Source organism: Tripterygium wilfordii, chromosome 3, assembly GCF_013401445.1.
Source record: "Tripterygium wilfordii isolate XIE 37 chromosome 3, ASM1340144v1, whole genome shotgun sequence".
NCBI lineage: Eukaryota > Viridiplantae > Streptophyta > Magnoliopsida > Celastrales > Celastraceae > Tripterygium > Tripterygium wilfordii.
Genome location: NC_052234.1, coordinates 8,789,896 through 8,810,055, shown reverse-complemented (window position 1 = coordinate 8,810,055; position 20,160 = coordinate 8,789,896). Strand labels below are relative to the sequence as shown.

At 35.5% G+C, this 20,160-nt stretch overlaps 3 protein-coding genes across 3 annotated transcripts; all 3 read right to left on the bottom strand.

Moving 5' to 3' along the window:
* Window positions 1–387: 387 nt before the first annotated feature.
* On the bottom strand, window positions 388–2,400 carry LOC119987060 (zinc finger AN1 and C2H2 domain-containing stress-associated protein 11-like). The gene is made up of 2 exons (XM_038831791.1): window positions 2,147–2,400; window positions 388–1,431 (listed from the first exon to the last, which is right to left on the bottom strand). The coding sequence occupies exons 1-2, from the start codon at window positions 2,243–2,245 to the stop codon at window positions 670–672; spliced, it is 861 nt and encodes a 286-aa protein (XP_038687719.1). The 5' UTR covers window positions 2,246–2,400; the 3' UTR covers window positions 388–669.
* A 707-nt stretch (window positions 2,401–3,107) lies between these two features.
* Window positions 3,108–3,743, bottom strand: LOC119995695. The gene has a single exon (XM_038842199.1). It carries the CDS (start codon window positions 3,604–3,606, stop codon window positions 3,295–3,297), a length of 312 nt encoding a protein of 103 aa, XP_038698127.1. The 5' UTR covers window positions 3,607–3,743; the 3' UTR covers window positions 3,108–3,294.
* Window positions 3,744–4,153: 410 nt separating this feature from the next.
* On the bottom strand, window positions 4,154–6,663 carry LOC119995349 (polygalacturonase-like). Its single transcript, XM_038841823.1, has 8 exons — window positions 6,265–6,663; window positions 5,843–5,968; window positions 5,572–5,739; window positions 5,427–5,447; window positions 5,130–5,337; window positions 4,969–5,050; window positions 4,648–4,873; window positions 4,154–4,553 (listed from the first exon to the last, which is right to left on the bottom strand). Exons 1-8 carry the CDS (start codon window positions 6,595–6,597, stop codon window positions 4,335–4,337), a joined length of 1,383 nt encoding a protein of 460 aa, XP_038697751.1. The 5' UTR covers window positions 6,598–6,663; the 3' UTR covers window positions 4,154–4,334.
* Window positions 6,664–20,160: the final 13,497 nt, after the last annotated feature.

The following is a 20,160-nucleotide window of genomic DNA, read 5'->3' as shown; positions in this document are numbered from 1 at the left end:
TTTATGCTGATACTCGGCTGTACATGGCATTGGAACCCCACCACAGGATTTTTGGCTAGGATTGGCAACCTGCACCACTTTTATTGTTGGAAAGACCGGATGAAAAGGGTCTGAGTCCGAACTGTCATTTATGGTTTCTATGGCATGGTGAATTTCACTTGCCAGCTGAATCGACCATCATTTGACCTAAAAAATATCTGGCAATCGGAAAAAATAATTAAACCAAAGGATTCATCCTCTAAGAAACAATTACTATCAAAACATTGACTCGGCTTTGGCATAAAAGTCTCAGTAATGTTAAAGAGTCGTTGAAGCCACCTACTCCAGATAAAGAAACAACATTTTTGTATGTAAGGCACCACAATAGAGAAGAGAGATAGAACAAGCTTCAACTCCAAATTGTTGGTGGGAACCTTCTTGATCTTCAACATCTTTCACACCAAAATGTGTTTAATTATAGAATCAACAAGTTGAACAATAGTGAAAATACAAAAGATCAATTTGGCTCTCAGCAGCTAAGGCGAACTGATAGCTTACAGATTGAGCCACTACAATTTGAATGACGTGCTCAGAAGTTATTTACTCTCATTGAGCCTCGATCGACGAAAAAATGTGACTTAAAAGTACAAGTTTGTAAGGGAGAGTACTTTGTTTGGTGATCAAATCTTTCTAAGCTTTCGAAGTACCACCATGATCCCTCTCAACGTGCTCAACTAGGGCCACTGGATCACAAAATCCTTTACTACACTTTGGGCATGCGTCTATTGTAACCTTGTTTACATGACCTTGATTCCCTTTCTTTTCATGGACCTTCTCCACATGCTCTACCAGCGTCGTTACCGAAGAAAACTTTGCACCACACTGAGGACACTCCTCCGTTTGAGCAGTTTCTCCTCTCCCGTTGCTGCTACTTGACCCCAACCCATCTCTTGCCATCTGCCCCAACTTCGTCATTCCTGCTTCAGCAGATGCTCGAACATTGGAAGCTGCATTAAGAAAACTCGCAGCCCACTTTGATGAAGATGTAGGAGGAGCTTTCTTAGGTTCCGAAACATCGCTTCTTATCCTATTCAAAAGACCAATGAACGGAAACCCCGAATCAGGTTTCCGTGGTCCAGAACAATTGTGGTCAGTTCCAAACCTGTGCTTCAAACAGTGATCTACATTGCAGTCCTTGCACTTGAGTGTGTTTGAGAATGTTAGCACCTCCTTGCAGCCGGGGACAGGACATTTCTTCTTCTTCGTGACTTTCTCATAATTCGAAGGGTCACACTCAGAATTGACATGAGTCTCCCAAGTGATGTTTGGATCCTCATCAGGATTCAGGCGAACCCCTTTTGCACAAAGTGGGCAGATGACAACAGTTACGTTTTTTCTATCAGCTGCTGGACAATTGTGTTTAACGTAGCTACGGTGCTCCAAACAGAACACCTGTGAAGGATTTATAACATAAGATTAGCACAGCCTAAAAGTCCCACTAAAAATGAAAATAATAAGCAGCAGGATTCATGATGAAGAATATCAAAATCAATGAAAATTAGAAAACCAAAGCAAATGTGAACGTTAATAGCTTTGCAAATCAGAAATTTCACTTCTTACTAAAATAACGAGCTTCAATAAAAACCCACATGCCAAATTCAACAAAAATTCAGAATTTTCAATCTCAACTTAACGGGCAAAAAGGTAGTAAGCAACAAAACTCTCTATGTAAAAACTCAGTAAACTGTATCAGCTATATTCCAATGTTCAAGGGATCCTTTTCAATCAACAATTAATTAAAAGGAGAGAAAAAGATCACCTACTTTTCATCCTGTCCTCATATACCAGACGCAGAAATTTTGGATCAAGGATTTGATGATAGTGATGATTATTGACGATATCAATGCTTTAAAAAGTTGCAGGAACAGCTGGAATCATCATCATTTAGAATTTGTGTTCAATGCCCCCAAAGAAACGATCTTTGGACGTGTCTCCCAAAACCATATAAACTCGCAATCGTTGCGATGACCAGAAAAGGCATCTTACCGTCAACAATAAATTTTTTTTATATAAAAACTAAAATTCCCGGTCTTTCCCGGCAATCAAACAGAAAGAAAAAGAAAATTCTAACAAAAATAAAGTTCTTAAGATTTTAATCAATCAATACCTGGCGGCAGCGGTCGCAGGTAAAAGGCAAGAAATCGATTTGCTTGCAATCCTCGACAGTGCAATGCTTTCCGAGATCTGGGAATTGGGGTGTTCCCATCTGGAATTTGAATCCCGAATCCTCCGAAAAAAAACTCAAATCCCGAAAAAAGGGCGGAGAACGAGAGAGAAACCGCGGAATCCGAAGTCGTCGGTGAATGAATGGGAAGTGGAAGTCTTCTCTCGTTCTCTAGTTTGTCTTGATTTTTGAAATAACGAAGAAGGATCCCGATTGTTAATTCTATGGGTCGGGCCATCTCGTATCCACGCACTTTCGTTTGGTATGTGACGTATGTCGGGTTTTGCCATTAATTGCACGTTTGTTTGGCTGATTGTGGGCCGCGTTTGATTGAGAATTGAACTTGGGCTAGCTCTTATGTTTCCAGGTACAGGTTCGGCCCAGCCTTCTTGTGGGCCCGCCTAATAGTTGACAAGTAACACGTGTGAGGCAAGCACATATAAAAGTTTCATAAAAAACGTAGGAGTTAGGACCCACCACCAATGCTGCCGATGGGTCCCATTTTTTACTGAGGAAAGCACCAACGGTCACAAGCTTTTCTTTCCTTCACAACATCCGTTTTAACTCCCTAGTTTTCTAAAACCTTAAGAAAACAAAAATGCAGCGAAAGTAAGAACCAAGAACTGAAGAACCCAAAGCCTTTTGAAAAGGCGATTGTTGGATTCCATAAAAGCTTCGTTCTTGCCTTTACCCCCCTTAACGGCTCTAAAACAATGCTTTTTGAACAACAATGATGATGTTCTGTCACTGCCTCTAGCCACTCCAGAGGAGATGATTTTTTTTTTAATCACATTTTAAATGCATAAATTAAAGCTGTAAAATATTTGATTTAAACTCAAAGATTGATTTATCAAAACCCAAAATGAATAATCGAGCTCTGAAGAAGCAGAAGAAGAAGAAGGAGAAGGGTCTAGGTTTTGATTGGTAACCAAGAAAATGTCTACAAACCCATATAAATCTCAAGAAGCAAAGAAGTAGTACAACATAACCCAAAGAATTAATATTGTACAATATGCAAGCTAAAACTAAACAGTATAATCTTATGCAGAATTGCTAATACAATAAGAGATCTTTTTAATTCTGTTGTTCTTTCACTTCTTTGCCTCCTCTGTAGCTGCTGCTGCTGCTGGTTTTGTTTCTTCAGGGGGAGGAGGAGGAGGAGGTGGTGCAGCTGGGACTCCACTATCAATACAGCTCCTGCACTTCCTCTCAATCCAACCTTCAATGTCATGCTCTCCACTGCCACCAAAATGCCTTCCTCCACACAAGCGAGCAATGATTCCTGCAACAACACCTACTATTGTGATCACAGCAAGCACCACCACAAGGGTTTCAATGGATCTGTGTGAATAATACTGACTTGGGGACTCATCATTTAGCCTCCTCCTCTCCATGCTCACCATAAACAAGAGACCTATAGTTTTGAATGAGATGATGATGATGGTATTGGTATTGGTATTGGTAAGAAACAAAAATATGGGTTAAGAGAGACAGAGTTTTGAGGAGAGACTACTACTCTTTTTTTTTTGGGTAGCTTTAAGCACTCTGCATCTTCTTTTGTTTGATTGCTTCTCTCTTTTTCTACTTTGGATTTTCTAGTTTAAGTTTGGTGTGACTTTTGAGGTGTCTAATATTTAAACACATATTTGAAGTCCAAAGATTACTCATTTTCAAGTTTGGAAAATCTATTGATTTCCTTTCCCTCTCCCCAAGTTTGTCCTTATTGAAAAATCATATGCGGGTCTTTGAACACATGTGACCCTCCCTCCGGCCTCCCCCAATGACCAAGCATTGTCCATTGTCAGTGGGGCAATTTGTCAGTCAACTTGGGTGCATATCCAGGTAAAAGATGAACACCTTTTAACAGTGACCCTTTTGAAGGCCAAAGTCCTTGCACCTCCTGAACAGCACAAACAGGAAGATAGAATTGACCCCTTCACATATATATATTCACATGAAAGTTTTATTCAAATCTTTTTTATATATTGCCTGATCATACAACCTTGTTTTCTTACAAATGCAACCCTTCGTTGTATGTGTGTATATATATACACCAATTAACAAATAATAATTGTCTAATCTCTTCTGTAGTTATGTATCTGCAACTGGTAGTCATGTTCTTTGTATACTTTCAAGGGCATTGTGGGGACACCACTCCAAATTCAGCCAAGTTAACATTGTTGCATACAGCTTCTGCTGCTTTCCCTCCTTGCCTTACTAAGCTTATATCTTCCAACACAATCCCTTGACATGGAAAGCTCTCGCTGCAGTCAAAATTGATTGCCACATCAGAAGCACTAGTCCCTTTAATGTTCTGGTACATCACATTCTCAATTTGTACTGCTGATTTCTGCAACAACCATGAATAGCAAGCCTTTCATTACCCAAATCAAAAGTGGGCTCAATTGATAAATAATTATGAATGTATATATAGTTGTGGGTACCTGTTGTTTGCAAGGTTTGTGTTGGGCACAGTAGTTTTGGTCAATTATGATTGGGTTGGTGACATTGTACATTGAAATGTTTTTAAACTCGATGTTGCTTGCACTTCCAGAGCCTCCCTGCCATGTCTTGATCCTGACTCCATTGGTGGTGCCAGAAAACTTAGCTCCAATCACTGTTACGCCTGAAACATACGCTTCTGAACTCCCAGACCCTAAGCTTCCAATGCTGTCAAATTCATCACCAATTCACCATCACATACTGATGTGTGTGTCTATATATATATATATAGATTAGCACTTGTAGAATTAATTATTGGGTACCTGATTCCATGACCTGGTCCACAGGTGATGTCCTGAGCTAACACATTTTGGGACCCATTAGCAATGGATATACAATCATCACCTATAAAGAACAATCACATTAAACAGAGTAATTACATAGATATATATACATATATGTGAGTATGTGTGTATGTATATACCTGTTCCTATGACAGAGCTTGTGATCTGGATGTTCTGGGTCTCAGTGACATGGATTCCATCAGTATTGGGGCTTTCTTTAGGTGCAGTTACAAAAAGATTTGAAGCTTGGACATTGATGCTACCTTGGAAAGAGACATGGATTTGTTGAGCATCCTGGATTTTCAGGCTCCTCACCATCAAGTTCTTGCATTTGTGGAATGTGAGAGCCTACAACAAACAACACACATTGATTATAGATCATACATATGATTGAAAATTACAAACAATTAATCCAAATAAATGCTAAATTAACGTACCGTCGGAGCATCCTTGCAAGGCTGTCAAAATTAATCAAGAAGAAGAGGCAGAAGAGAACATTAATCATTGTCAGTCTCTGTAAGTGTACAAATTAAAGGAAGAAGAAATGTGGAAGAAAAAAGCTTTATTTAGAGTAATAATTACAAGAGATTTGTTGATTTTGCAGGAATTTTGCCACCATATATTGCCATTGCCATTGATTGTTCCACCACCTTGAACAAGTAAATTCTCAACACTATCAAACACAAGCCAGTGTCTTGGGTCTTCCGTATAGTCTCCTCTGTTATCAGAAGCTTCTATGGTCCCATATACCTGAACAGTAACATTAATAAAAAAAAAGGAATATTTAATACATTATTAATAAATTATTCTTTTGAAAAAAAAATCATGTATATATCTTTTAGTGTGAGCTCACCTGAAGTATAACATCAGATTGGCATGGGCCAGAGAATGTGATGGGCCTAAGCCTATATGTCTTCTCGGGCACCACAAGAATAGCTGCTTTTGATGAACAAACTGCTTTCCACGCCTTCACAAATGCCTGAATTCACCAACATATATAATCAAAAAAAATTCAGTTAATCCTAACATCAAGAATACTAATTGAATTTTTTTTGTAATTAATTGTGTATATATATATATATAATATTTGGATGCGATCATACTAACGCTAATGCATCTCTTTTTTTGGGTAAATAAACGGGACAAGAGATTCGAACTTAGGTACCACTACATCGAGTATATCTCTTAAACACCTCGGCGGATTCAATCAGAAATCATGCATGCTAATATATTGATAATTAAGAAGGTTTTTTTTTTTTTTAATAAAAGTAGTACCTGGGTATCATCAGTTTTTCCATCACCCTTAGCTCCAAAGCCATCAACATCGACACAAGCTCTTAGAGGACAACCCAGTTTGTCAAACCTCTTAAAGCTTGAAACTTGATCATCAAAAATGGAGCTAAAATAGGAAGGATAAGCAGCTTGAGAAGAAGAACCACCACCATATAAGCCAGAGACTTCGTCATCAAAATCATCAATTATATTACCATTAATGTAATATTCATGATGATGGATGATATTGTCTTCTTGTAAAACATTGTGACATGAAATGAAGGGCATGGAAATCAGTAAAAAGACAAGGAATAATATTGGATGTTGTGAAGCCATTTGTGTAAAGGAATCAATGAATTAAAACTTGGGTTTGGTTTGGTTTGGTTAGTTGGGTGTGGATTAAGAGATAGAAATAGTTGGGGGTGTGTGAATGGTTATTTATAGAGAGGTTGATGAGCTTAGGTGTCCTAATACATGACCTGTTATAGGTATGGTTTTGGAAAGATACCAGAGACTCAGACGAAATCATCTCTTTTAGCTCCTCTCTGACTTTTGCTCCATACACGCATGCATATGTGTATATACAAACTCCCCTCTTTCATTGCATACACAGATACATAAACGTAAGCGTATAAATATAAATGTGCCTACATGCACTTTTTTTAAAAATCTAGCACAATAAACATTCTTTCAAAAAACTATCTGCCTGTTTGATAGAGCATTTTTCACAACGTTTCCGCTGAGCGGAACGCTATTGACTGATGCTCTATCAAACAACACAATGTGCTTAACGGATCCGTTGTCATCCACTAGCATAAAAAAAGCTTCACATTGAAGTTTTTTTTGATGCTAACGCTCAATATATTTTTTCTTTCATTTGTTTATTATGGTCCCACAGTCATCATTATATCTTTTACTTTTTACATAAAATAAAATGTGGGCCCCAAAGTTTTAATAATATATATTTAATATCATGCTTAATTCAATCAAAAGCTAGTATAGATAAGGCATAAAACATGTAAACTATATGGATCTATCAGCTCCCATCATGAACATAAGACATCGTTTGGCGTACGAGATTTTAATCACAAATTTTTTAGATATAATTAAAATAGATTTTTTTTAATTATTGTTGGATACACAGAATTAGCAGTAACCAACAGCTTCTTGTTGCATTGCAGAAAAAGCAAATAAAAAGGTGTTTTTTTTCAAAAGTATTACTTATAAGTCACCACAAAATATTTGTTTTATCTTGAAAACACTATCCGAATTCTTATATTTAATTATTTCTTTTTTGTCCTAACTCCGAATTCTTATATTTAATTATTTCTTTTTTGTCCTAACTCATGTAACAAAAGTGCATGATTCAGACACATGGAGTGTTATAGTTTCCCCTCTCTCTCCACTTTATGAAGGTATGCTAAAAATATGTAATTAAACAATATATATATATAGTCTTTTTGTAAAGGTCATAGACCTGAGGTCCGTAGGCATTCGAACCCACCATAAAGATGCAATACAATCTAGAGGATTAAAAAAACTAGAATAAATTAAGAAAAACACAAACACTAAAACGGACATCGCCAAACATTATTGGACGATACCATATATATATAGTTTTCTAAATCTGTACATATGTCATTGTAGCTTACACTCTAGTTTGTTTATCAAGTAACTTACGTGGTTTAAGAGTTTGGATACATGATTACTAAGTGGAAATTCACTCTCTAGTGGAGAGGGAATTTATCTGCAAATTGTAACATATTTTCATCAATGAAAATTATCTTTCACTAAGATTCTTTAATGCACACTAATGCATATAATTAACAAAACATTAAGGGCCTTCACATGCATATATATATATATTCCTATGCACACCTAAATTACACATTTAAAATACACATTTATCTTTTCATCATTGATTTGAAACATGTAGGACCTAAAACAGTTAATTCCACTTATCATTTCATTCATCCACACCCTTAAAAAATTGTGCGTATTTTAAGTGCGTGCATATAGAAGAATTTTGGGGTTTTTATCCATAAGGACAAAACTTAAAAGTTATATTCCAATAAGGACAATAAAAAAAAAGGACAAAGCTTAACAACTTATCAAAATACCCTCCCTCCTCCTCCTTCTTCTTCTTCTTCTTCCTCCTCCTTTCTTTTTCTTCCTCTTTCTTCTTCCTTGCGTCACCATATTGGAAGTTGGTCATCCGACCATCATTTTTGACAAACGAACTATTGAAATGAAGCTCTAGGTCAGCCCGATCAAAGCCCAATCATCACCAACAGTAAAAAATCACTTGAGTCACAGAAAAAGCTTCGTGAAATTACGGTCATCGTTTGAAAAATAGTTAGATCTGACCAATATGGCCAATGTCGATGACCATCAACAACTCCAATTAACTCCACAGACCAAGGCGCATCACATTTGAGGTTTTATTGCTTTTTCGAACTTTTTTTTTTGCATTTGAAATCGGATCTGAATTTGCAGATATTATATATGTTTCGTATATGATATTATATATGTTTTGTATCTGTCAATATTATATATGTTTTATATTTGTCAATATTCTTCTAAAATCGAATATGAATATGCAGATATTATATATGTTTTGGATATGTTCTGATACGTTATTGGTTTTGGTCATTTTGGAACTTTAAACAAATAACATTTCATTAAGGACAGCTAACATTTTAACAAAACAGATAATATTATAACATATATCAAATTAATCGAAACGGATAACATATCACCTGTAGTCTATAGATCTCACATCATAACCAAAAAACCACGAAAATTACCATAGAAACTGTCGAAAATAATGATGTGATGACAGATAGAAGGAAAACAACAAGATCTACAAGTCTCGTGGTGAGTATGAGTAGATTTAGTTCGAACACAACAAAAATCCAGTTGAAAAATCACTAAAAAATGTCATAGGACACTTGAATAAGCCACGAGAGGTGGAGAAGAAGCTTCCGACAACGAAGACAAAGCTTCCAGCAAAAGTCCAAGATGAATCATGTGCAGGAGGCATGTGTCATGTTTGAGGATGAAGATAAGGGTATTTTAGACAATAAAATCATATATTTTGATTTTGTCCTTCTTGGAATATTAGTTCAAACTATATGGACTTTATAAAATAAGACTTTTAAAAGTGTCCTTATTACAACAAAACTTTCCAATGAGAAACTTATCTTTAATTTTCCCAAGAATTTTTGTATATATATATATATATAAAGCCGCATTTCATATTCACATATTCCAAGCATGCATACGTGCCCTCGGAATTTCCACACGTGGGATATCAGAATATTATTTTATAATTTAGTTGTTATGGATACTCTGGATCTTGATTCCTTGAATGGCTAAGTGGTAACGTAAAGATCAGTATTTATCCATTCAAACAAATATGCACACAATTTAATTTAAATTTCCCCCTTTGTGGAAAACATTAGTTTCTTACCATTCTTCAGGAATTTGTTCAAAATAAGTAGCATAGGCAGCTTAACTTAATGTTGTAATAACAGCTATTATAGTGTTTTTTTTTTTTTTTGTAGGGTAGGAGACATTAATTCTCTTCGACTTTGATTAGATTTCCAAATGTTAGTTTGGCAATGTTAGAATTAACGATGAAAATGCAAAGAGTTTACATGGTGCACTCATTGGATTATGTCTCTCCTTCCCTCTTATGTCATATCATTATGGGGTGTTATCTATGATTATCTTAATCCAAAGACTTTGGAGCTCCTCCTCCTCCTCCTCCACTGGAAGGGTGTTTCTTGATTGTACACAACTTGGTACCCCTCTGTAAGTTCACACGTGGTTATTCTGTGTCTTTTCATGATGATTCTCAATTTATCTTTTGTGGTCAAAAATAAAACAATACTAATGACATGCCCGCGCGTTGCCGCGGGGCGATATGTTTACATGACTGCGACTGTGTGTTTCATCAGACCACGTCTTGAAATGATAAAAGTTAACTAATTCATACATAAACTACGTACCAATCTTTTTTCAAGTTTATAGCGAGACGATGGAAAAGTGTGTTGGACCTATGGTCCTATATGTCTAATTTTGATGATATTAAATCATTTATAAATCATAATGAAACATTAAAGCAATATTTGATTTATATGAATTGAATTTAAATGACTATATATTTTTGAGATAGTGCTGGAAATTAAGTTTTGAAAACAAACATACATGGACTAAGTTAGAGCATCAATTTTCCAATTATCATATCTTAACCTACTTAGGTCCAAATGACTTGAAACTTGAATCACATATACATGAAGGTTTAATATATGTTCTAGGACTATAATCATGAGAAATTAAGTGCATCACATATATATTTGGTCATATGCTTAAATTCCGCCAAAACTAGGTTTTACCTAATTTTGTGCATATGTGTTCTTTGTGAACGTGGTGAACCAAATGAACTCCGATTTAAATGAAATTTCGTGTGCATCTTAGTTTCATCACTATGAACATATTTTATTTAGTAAAGTTCAAGAGAAAAGGCCATTTACACTGAGTTTGCAAAATGACTTTGAATTTACACTTAAAATTTATCGGTTTCACTATTAGTGATCAAATTGCTTGGTTGAGTGACCAAACGATTTCCGATTGTTATGAAATTTTACATGGACATTCTAATACATATAAAATGATTTATCATTCAGTAATATGAATTTTCTGGGTTGTTTTTCTAATATAATTAACCTATGCGCTCTATATGAAGCTCTTTGAGCTTACATGCAATTGGGGAGTTCTACCTCCTATTTCCTTGTAGGTTAATCATCATTGTGGTCTCATATGGCTCAGAATTCAGTATGTTCAAGAGTGGTCGAAGTCCAGTTTCTAAGAATGAGCTTGGAGCTCTAGGAAACTATGAAAAATCCTATATTTGCCAACTTTCCACTAAGGCACTTAATCAAGTTGAATGAATCAAACATTGAGGCTATTGGTTGTGGTCTTCATGGAGATACAACTCTTTTCAATCATATGAGACAAACCTTGTCCTCTCTATCATTAGTGATATATTCTTGTTTGACATTTTCACTCAAGACATGTGCTACCAAGAAAGTTATGTTGGTGCAATCAAACAAGATCCTTGACATTTTCACTCAAGACATGTGCTACCAAGAAAGTTAGGTTGGTGCAATCAAACAAGATCCTTGACATTTTCACTCAAGACATGTGCTACCAAGAAAGTTATGTTGGTGCAATCAAACAAGATCCTTGACATTTTCACTCAAGACATGTGCTACCAAGAAAGTTATGTTGGTGCAATCAAACAAGATCCTTGACTAAGGGATCACTTTTGAAGTTTTTGATTCAAAATGAAGGGACAAGATGACATAGTACAATCTACATCCATGGTTGAGAATTAAAGAGAGTTTGAATGGTCAAGATTTGAAGACATACATTGATCAAATGGTTGTGCATAAGACAACTTTCTTGCTTGCAATTTTTGACTTAAAAAAAGGAGCATGTGCAACGTCTATATGCTCTATGGTGGAGATTTGTTTGCTCAAATCATCAATGACCAAGATTAGGAGCTGCAATGGATGGTAGAGATCAACTCTTGAAGTTTGATCCAATGGCTGCAAGCATAGGAGAGAATTGCCTTTAAAAGAGGATCTTCCCTTTCATACAACTTGGAGAAGCATTTGCAATCAAGAGAGAACTTTGTTCAAAGCTTTCAAACATTCAAGCATCCATTGTCTACTAAAATCTCAGCTTCTTCTTGAGCCACTACTCAAGGCCTTCTCACCATTTTGCTGCTGCAAAGAGAGGGTGCTTTCACTTAAGCTCAAGGTGTTATTTCTCCCAAAATCACCTCACCTTACCTACTTGAAAATCCTACCCGTGAGTGTGTGATTGTTGTTATTGAAAGTTCTTCACTTAAATAGCTTAGTGCTAGTTGTGAGAACCTTGGCTAAAAAAACCCATTGAGAAAGTCCCTTTGTTAGGGCATATTACAAACATTGAAGTTTGAGGGAGTTCTTAGAAACCCTTGGTTGTAAAGTTTGAAGATTGTCTTGAAATCTTCAGTTTCAAGGGTGACCTAAAAACCCTTGTGAGTTTTGTGGAGCTCTTGAGAAAACCACATCCTTAGTGGAGGTTGAAAATCCTAGGTTGGTGAACCTAGGTAGTAGACGTAGGAGAAGGGTCTCCGAACTACTATAAATCGTTGTGTCAATTTTTGTTCATTGCATTGTTTGCATGTTGATTGACTAAGTGTTTAATTGTTTCCTAAACTATTTTGGTCATTGCAAGACCATGCATTAAAACTGATTTTCTGCCCTTGTGTGTTGATAATTTTCTTGAGGTTGATAATTGCATTAGTGGAGGTTTCTTTGTTAATTGTCATTAATTTGTTTAAATTGAAAAAGGGATTCCAATTGGAATTTGGGGACACAATTCACCCCCCCTCTTGTGTTAAACTCGATCCGTCAATTGGTATCGGAGCAGGTTAGCTAAAACTAGGAGTTATATCCTATTTGGCATATTTATGGCAAATATTAATTCTTATGGTGAGGCCGAAGGCCTATCCATGAATAGACCACCATTTTTCAATGGCTTGCAATACGGTTTTTGGAAAAATAGGATGAAAATTTTTATAAATTCCATTGATTATGATTTGTGGGAAGTTGTAGAGAATGGTCCTTATGTTCCTAGGAAACTTTTGGGTGATGAGATGGTAGATAAGGAAAAGAGTGAGTTTACTAAGGAAGATAAGAGATTACTTAGCCTAAATAATAAGGCAATCAACACTTTGCACATTGCACTTATTAGGAGTGAATTTGATTACATAGCTCAATGTAAGAGTGCAAAGGAGATTTGGGATATGTTAGAGTTGAAGCATGAAGGAACAAGTCAAGTGAAGGACTCTAAGATAAACATGCTAGTCACCGAGTTTGAGACCTTTAGAATGAAGAAGGGTGAGAGCATTAGGGAGATGTTTTCTAGACTTACTTGCATATGTAATGAATTAGAAGCTTTGAACAAACCATATGAGGAAGTTGATAAGGTCCAAAAGATCCTTAGGAGTTTACCTAGGATTTGGAAAGATAAGGTAGTAGCCATTAAAGAGGCTAAAGATCTTAGGAAGCTTAAGATAGAGGAATTAATAGGAAGTCTAATGACACATGAGTTGGAGATGTCAAGATTAGATGAGGAAGATGCACCACCTAAGAAAAATGGCTTAGCTCTTAGGATCAATAGTGACACTAGTTCGGATTCTAGTGATGATGATAGTGAAATAGGGGCAGCCCTATTAGCTAAGCATTTCAAGAAGTTCTTGAAGATGAACAAACGTGGAGGATTCAAGAATAGAAAGGCTTTTAAAGAAAAGAGAGAGGAGATAGAGAAAGAAAAGAGTACTTGCTTTAAGTGTGGCAAAGTAGGTCACTTTATGGCCGATTGCCCTAAGCTTCAAAAGAAGAAGCATAAGGAATATAGAGAGAAAGAGAAGAAGAAGGACAAAGGGAAGAAGGAGAAGAAGGCATTCAAGGCCACTTGGGATGATTCTTCATCATCATCTTCAAGTGATAGTGAAGAGGAACTCCAAGCCAACTTGTGTCTCATGGCAAATGAGGAAGAGGAAGTGTCCTCATCAAATTCGGATGAGATGGTAACATCTTCTAAACCTTCTTATGATGAGCTCTCTTGTGTTTATGATGAACTTTATATTGCTTATGAGAAATTAATGCATAAACACAAGCATACTAAGAAAGAAGTTAGTAGACTTTCTAAAGTAGAAAAAATGCATCTAAATGAGTGTTGTGATTTGAAATCTAAATATGATGATGTATATTTTTCACTTGATGCATTAGTTCAAGAAAATGAGGATTTAAAAAAACAATTGAAAACATGTGTTAATTCTAGTAACATTGCATCATCTAGCAATTCACATGACTTAGATGCTTTGCATGCTAGGATTCATGAGCTAGAAGGTGAGTTGGATACATGGGATGATCATGAGTGCATTATTATGCCTAACTCTTCTTCTCTACAAAAAGAGCTTGATATGGCCAATGAGAAATACAATATGCTTGAAAAACAATTTTCAAAATTTTCTATGAGTTCTTCTAAATTGGATGAACTTCTTGCATCTCAAAGACATTATCTTGACAAGAGTGGATTAGGATATGATCCTATGAAACTTAAGGACACCCTAGAGGCTAAGGAGGTCACGGTCAACGTGAACAAAAATGGAACCTACCCCAAGGGTAAGGCTAATGCTCCTAAGGGAACTACACCTAGGAAGAGGAAAGTTTATGTGAAGAAGGTTTGGGTGCCTAAAGGGTTGAATGACTTTGAAAAGAAAGCATATGTGATGAGAACTTTCAAAATTGATGCATATGCCTTTATTGCTACTAACCCCAAAGGATCCAAAGTTTGGATACCTAAGGTATATTAAACATGTGTTTATCTAGGTGTGCTTAAAATCCAAATCCGAATCATGCAAATGGTATTTGGATAGTGGTTGTTCTAGACACATGACGGGAGATGCTTCATTATTCACATCCTTTGAAGCAAAGAAGAATGGAGGATTTGTGACCTTTGGAGACAAGGTCAAAGGTAAGATCCTAGGCTTGGGATCCATAGGTAACTCTTCTTTCTCCCTTAGTGAAGTAAGATTGGTTGAAAATTTATCTTTTAATTTATTGAGTGTTAGTCATTTAGCCGATAAAGGCTTTGATATTCTTTTCAAAAATGATAAATGTTATGTGTTTGATGTTTATGGTAATGTTGTGAAATTAGGAAGTAGAAGTGGTGATATGTATGTAATGCATTTTGATGCTATGAAAAATTCTAAAATATCTTGCTTGCTTGCTAAGAATGATGATGCTTTGCATTGGCATAGAAGATTAGGTCATATCGGAATGTCTACATTGAAAAAGTTGTGTGCCAATGAACTTATTAGAGGATTGCCTAAGTTAAATTTCAATGTTGAACATGTTTGTGATGTTTGTGTTAGGGGTAAACAAACTAAAGAGTCTTTTAAGCCTAAACTTGATATTAGTACTTCTAGGCCTCTAGAATTGTTACATATGGATTTATTTGGTCCTAGTAGAGTTAGGAGTCTAGGTGGAAAATACTATGCATTTGTTATTGTGGATGATTATACTAGATTTACATGGTGTTTGTTTCTTGTGCATAAAAGTGATGCATTGCATGCTTTTGAAAACTTACTTAGGAGATTGCAAAATGAGCATAACTTAAAGGTTTCAAAAATTAGAAGTGACCATGGAGGTGAATTTGAAAATGCTAATTTTGATTCTTTGTGTGCTTCTTTTGGTATTAAACATGAGTTTAGTGCTCCTAGGACACCTCAACAAAATGGGGTTGTAGAAAGGAAGAATAGAACTTTACAAGAACTAGGAAGAACCATGCTTCTAGAATATAATCTTCCTAAATATTTTTGGGCCGAAGCTACTAGTAATGCATGTTATGTGAGTAATAGACTTAGCATTAGAAAAGGATTAAAGAAAACTCCTTATGAACTCTTGTATGGCAAGAAACCTAAAGTAGATTACTTTAAGGTTTTTGGTGCTAAATGTTTTATTTTAAATACCAAAGACAATTTGGATAAATTTGATGCAAAGAGTGACATTGGAATATTTTTAGGATATTCATCATCATCTAAAGCATATAGAGTATTTAACTCTAGAACTAAAATTGTGGAAGAAAGTGTAAATGTTAAATTCGATGATATGACCACACTTGCTCCAAATGTGCGTGTAGAAAATAAATTTTCAGATTTGGAACATCCTTTGAAGCACAAAAATGAAGGTACACATGGAGTACAATTGCTAGAAGAAGATGAAGATGATGTCCCTTTGGTGGAGAACTTAAGGGAGATTAATATCTCAAATGAAGAAACACCACCAAATGAAGAAAGTGAAGGTGAACTCGAGGGAAATGAAGAACCAAAAGAAGCTGAAAATGCTATGGAACAACCGGGTGTTCACAAATACAAGGTGATGAAGTCACATCCAAAAGAACTAATTATTGGAGACTTGCATCAAGGAAGGCAACTAAGAGCCAAAAGGGACTCTACGGTCAATTCTAATCCTTTAAACTCTTTTGCCATGCTTTCTTTAGTAGAGCCTAAAAATGTACGTGATGCTTTGCATGATGATGATTGGGTGTATGCCATGCAAGAGGAGTTAGAACAATTTGAGAGAAGTAAGGTTTGGACTCTTTGTCCTAAACCTAAAGACCACACCATTATAGGAACAAAATGGGTCTATAGGAATAAGATGGATGAAAATGGTAATGTAACTAGGAACAAAGCTAGATTAGTGGCCCAAGGATATTGCCAAGAAGAGGGCATTGACTTTGATGAAACCTTTGCACCGGTTGCAAGGTTAGAGGCTATTAGATTATTGCTTGCATTTGCATGTTACAAAAATATCAAACTTTTTCAAATGGATGTGAAAAGTGCATTTTTAAATGGTGTGATAAATGAGGAAGTTTATGTTAAACAACCTCCCGGATTTGAAAGTAAGAAATTTCCAAACCATGTTTACAAACTAGACAAGGCTTTATATGGTTTAAAACAAGCTCCTAGAGCTTGGTATGAAAGATTGTCTAAGTTCTTGCTTGAAAATGGTTTTCAATGTGGTAGTATTGATGATACTTTGTTTATTAAATACAAAGGTCTTGATATGCTAATTGTGCAAATATATGTTGATGATATTGTGTTTGGTGCTACATTAGAATCTATGTGTGAAGATTTTGCATTATGCATGAAGAATGAATTTGAAATGAGTATGATGGGTGAGTTGACTTACTTTCTAGGTTTACAAATTAAACAAACCCCACTTGGCACTCACATTAGTCAAACTAAGTATACAAATGAGATATTAAAAAGGTTTGGCATGGATATTTCTAAAGGTTCATCCACACCTATGGGAGTGGGAACCAAATTAGAACCCGACCTAGATGGTAATGATGTTGATCAAAAGAGATATAGGTCAATGATTGGTAGTTTACTTTACTTGACCGCATCTAGGCCCGATATTATGTTTAGTGTTTGCATGTGTGCAAGATTTCAATCTAATCCTAAGCAAACACATCTCATGGCCATAAAGAAGATTCTTAGGTACTTAAAAGACACACCTTCCCTAGGGTTGTGGTATGATAAGAAATCTTCATTTGACTTGCATTCATTTGTAGATGCCGACTTTGCGGGTTGCAAAATAAATAGGAAAAGTACTAGTGGTACTTGTCAATACCTAGGAAATATGCTCATATCTTGGTTCTCCAAGAAGCAAACATGTGTTGCTTTGAGCACTACCGAAGCCGAATATATGGCTATTGGTAGTTGTACTTGCCAATTGCTTTGGATTAAACAACAAATGCTTGATTTTAATATGGAATTTTCAAACATTCCAATTCTTTGTGATAACATAAGTGCCATACATTTGTCTAAGAATCCTAGATATCATGGTAAAGCTAAGCATATAGACATTAGACATCATTTCATTAGAGATCATGTTGCTAAAAAGAACATTGTGCTTGAACATGTAGAAGGGGAACATAATATTGCCGATTTGTTCACTAAGCCTTTAGCTAAGGATAGATTCATAAAACTAAGAAATGCATTGGGTTTGTGTGAAGCACCTTGAGTGCATATTACTTGAATGCTTATTATATTTTCTTGGTGATATGTGCTTATAAGCTAAATATATAAATTGGTATGCATGATTGAAGGGGGAGTAACCTAGTGTCATTAGGAGGCCATGGGTCACTTAGTGTGATAGGCTCCAAATTGGGTCACTTAGGTTCTATTAGTTCAATTGGTCTGTTGCCATTTGTTGATGAGAACTAGTTTTGATATTATTTGAAGCATGTTTATGGTCTTAAATCACTTTTGTGATAAAATCTCAAAAATGCTTATAAATCTTTTACAAAACTTGCATCAACCCCTTAGTTCTCCACTTTTTGATTTATTACAAAAAGGGGGAGAGACATGATGATAAATTGCATTAAAATCATTTGCCAAAATGCATATATAGGCATAACTTAAGGGGGAGTGTATATGCCATGATTGGGAGAGAATAGATGTTAAAGTAAGGGGGAGCTAAGCTTACTTAACTAAAGTTGTATATGAGTTTCAAAATTGTTTTAAATTGATATCATTAAACTTTTTAATGCACTTTGAATTGATATTAAATTCAATTACAATCAAATAGACATTTATATCATGCATGTTTTGTAATCATCAAAAAGGGGGAGATTGTTGGACCTATGGTCCTATATGTCTAATTTTGATGATATTAAATCATTTATAAATCATAATGAAACATTAAAGCAATATTTGATTTATATGAATTGAATTTAAATGACTATATATTTTTGAGATAGTGCTGGAAATTAAGTTTTGAAAACAAACATACATGGACTAAGTTAGAGCATCAATTTTCCAATTATCATATCTTAACCTACTTAGGTCCAAATGACTTGAAACTTGAATCACATATACATGAAGGTTTAATATATGTTCTAGGACTATAATCATGAGAAATTAAGTGCATCACATATATATTTGGTCATATGCTTAAATTCCGCCAAAACTAGGTTTTACCTAATTTTGTGCATATGTGTTCTTTGTGAACGTGGTGAACCAAATGAACTCCGATTTAAATGAAATTTCGTGTGCATCTTAGTTTCATCACTATGAACATATTTTATTTAGTAAAGTTCAAGAGAAAAGGCCATTTACACTGAGTTTGCAAAATGACTTTGAATTTACACTTAAAATTTATCGGTTTCACTATTAGTGATCAAATTGCTTGGTTGAGTGACCAAACGATTTCCGATTGTTATGAAATTTTACATGGACATTCTAATACATATAAAATGATTTATCATTCAGTAATATGAATTTTCTGGGTTGTTTTTCTAATATAATTAACCTATGCGCTCTATATGAAGCTCTTTGAGCTTACATGCAATTGGGGAGTTCTACCTCCTATTTCCTTGTAGGTTAATCATCATTGTGGTCTCATATGGCTCAGAATTCAGTATGTTCAAGAGTGGTCGAAGTCCAGTTTCTAAGAATGAGCTTGGAGCTCTAGGAAACTATGAAAAATCCTATATTTGCCAACTTTCCACTAAGGCACTTAATCAAGTTGAATGAATCAAACATTGAGGCTATTGGTTGTGGTCTTCATGGAGATACAACTCTTTTCAATCATATGAGACAAACCTTGTCCTCTCTATCATTAGTGATATATTCTTGTTTGACATTTTCACTCAAGACATGTGCTACCAAGAAAGTTATGTTGGTGCAATCAAACAAGATCCTTGACATTTTCACTCAAGACATGTGCTACCAAGAAAGTTAGGTTGGTGCAATCAAACAAGATCCTTGACATTTTCACTCAAGACATGTGCTACCAAGAAAGTTATGTTGGTGCAATCAAACAAGATCCTTGACATTTTCACTCAAGACATGTGCTACCAAGAAAGTTATGTTGGTGCAATCAAACAAGATCCTTGACTAAGGGATCACTTTTGAAGTTTTTGATTCAAAATGAAGGGACAAGATGACATAGTACAATCTACATCCATGGTTGAGAATTAAAGAGAGTTTGAATGGTCAAGATTTGAAGACATACATTGATCAAATGGTTGTGCATAAGACAACTTTCTTGCTTGCAATTTTTGACTTAAAAAAAGGAGCATGTGCAACGTCTATATGCTCTATGGTGGAGATTTGTTTGCTCAAATCATCAATGACCAAGATTAGGAGCTGCAATGGATGGTAGAGATCAACTCTTGAAGTTTGATCCAATGGCTGCAAGCATAGGAGAGAATTGCCTTTAAAAGAGGATCTTCCCTTTCATACAACTTGGAGAAGCATTTGCA

What these genes read in the sequence shown, in the direction of transcription:
- LOC119987060 (XM_038831791.1), bottom strand. Translation starts at nt 2,245, where the DNA reads ATGGGAACACCCCAATTCCCAGATCTCGGAAAGCATTGCACTGTCGAG. An exon ending in CCTGCGACCGCTGCCGCCAG is followed by an intron (nt 1,432 to 2,146) that starts GTATTGATTGAT and finishes AATCCTTCACAG; the next exon opens with GTGTTCTGTTTGGAGCACCG.
- LOC119995695 (XM_038842199.1), bottom strand. Translation starts at nt 3,606, where the DNA reads ATGGTGAGCATGGAGAGGAGGAGGCTAAATGATGAGTCCCCAAGTCAG.
- LOC119995349 (XM_038841823.1), bottom strand. Translation starts at nt 6,597, where the DNA reads ATGGCTTCACAACATCCAATATTATTCCTTGTCTTTTTACTGATTTCC. An exon ending in AATCTGATGTTATACTTCAG is followed by an intron (nt 5,740 to 5,842) that starts GTGAGCTCACAC and finishes GTTACTGTTCAG; the next exon opens with GTATATGGGACCATAGAAGC. An exon ending in ACAAACCTTGCAAACAACAG is followed by an intron (nt 4,554 to 4,647) that starts GTACCCACAACT and finishes TGGTTGTTGCAG; the next exon opens with AAATCAGCAGTACAAATTGA.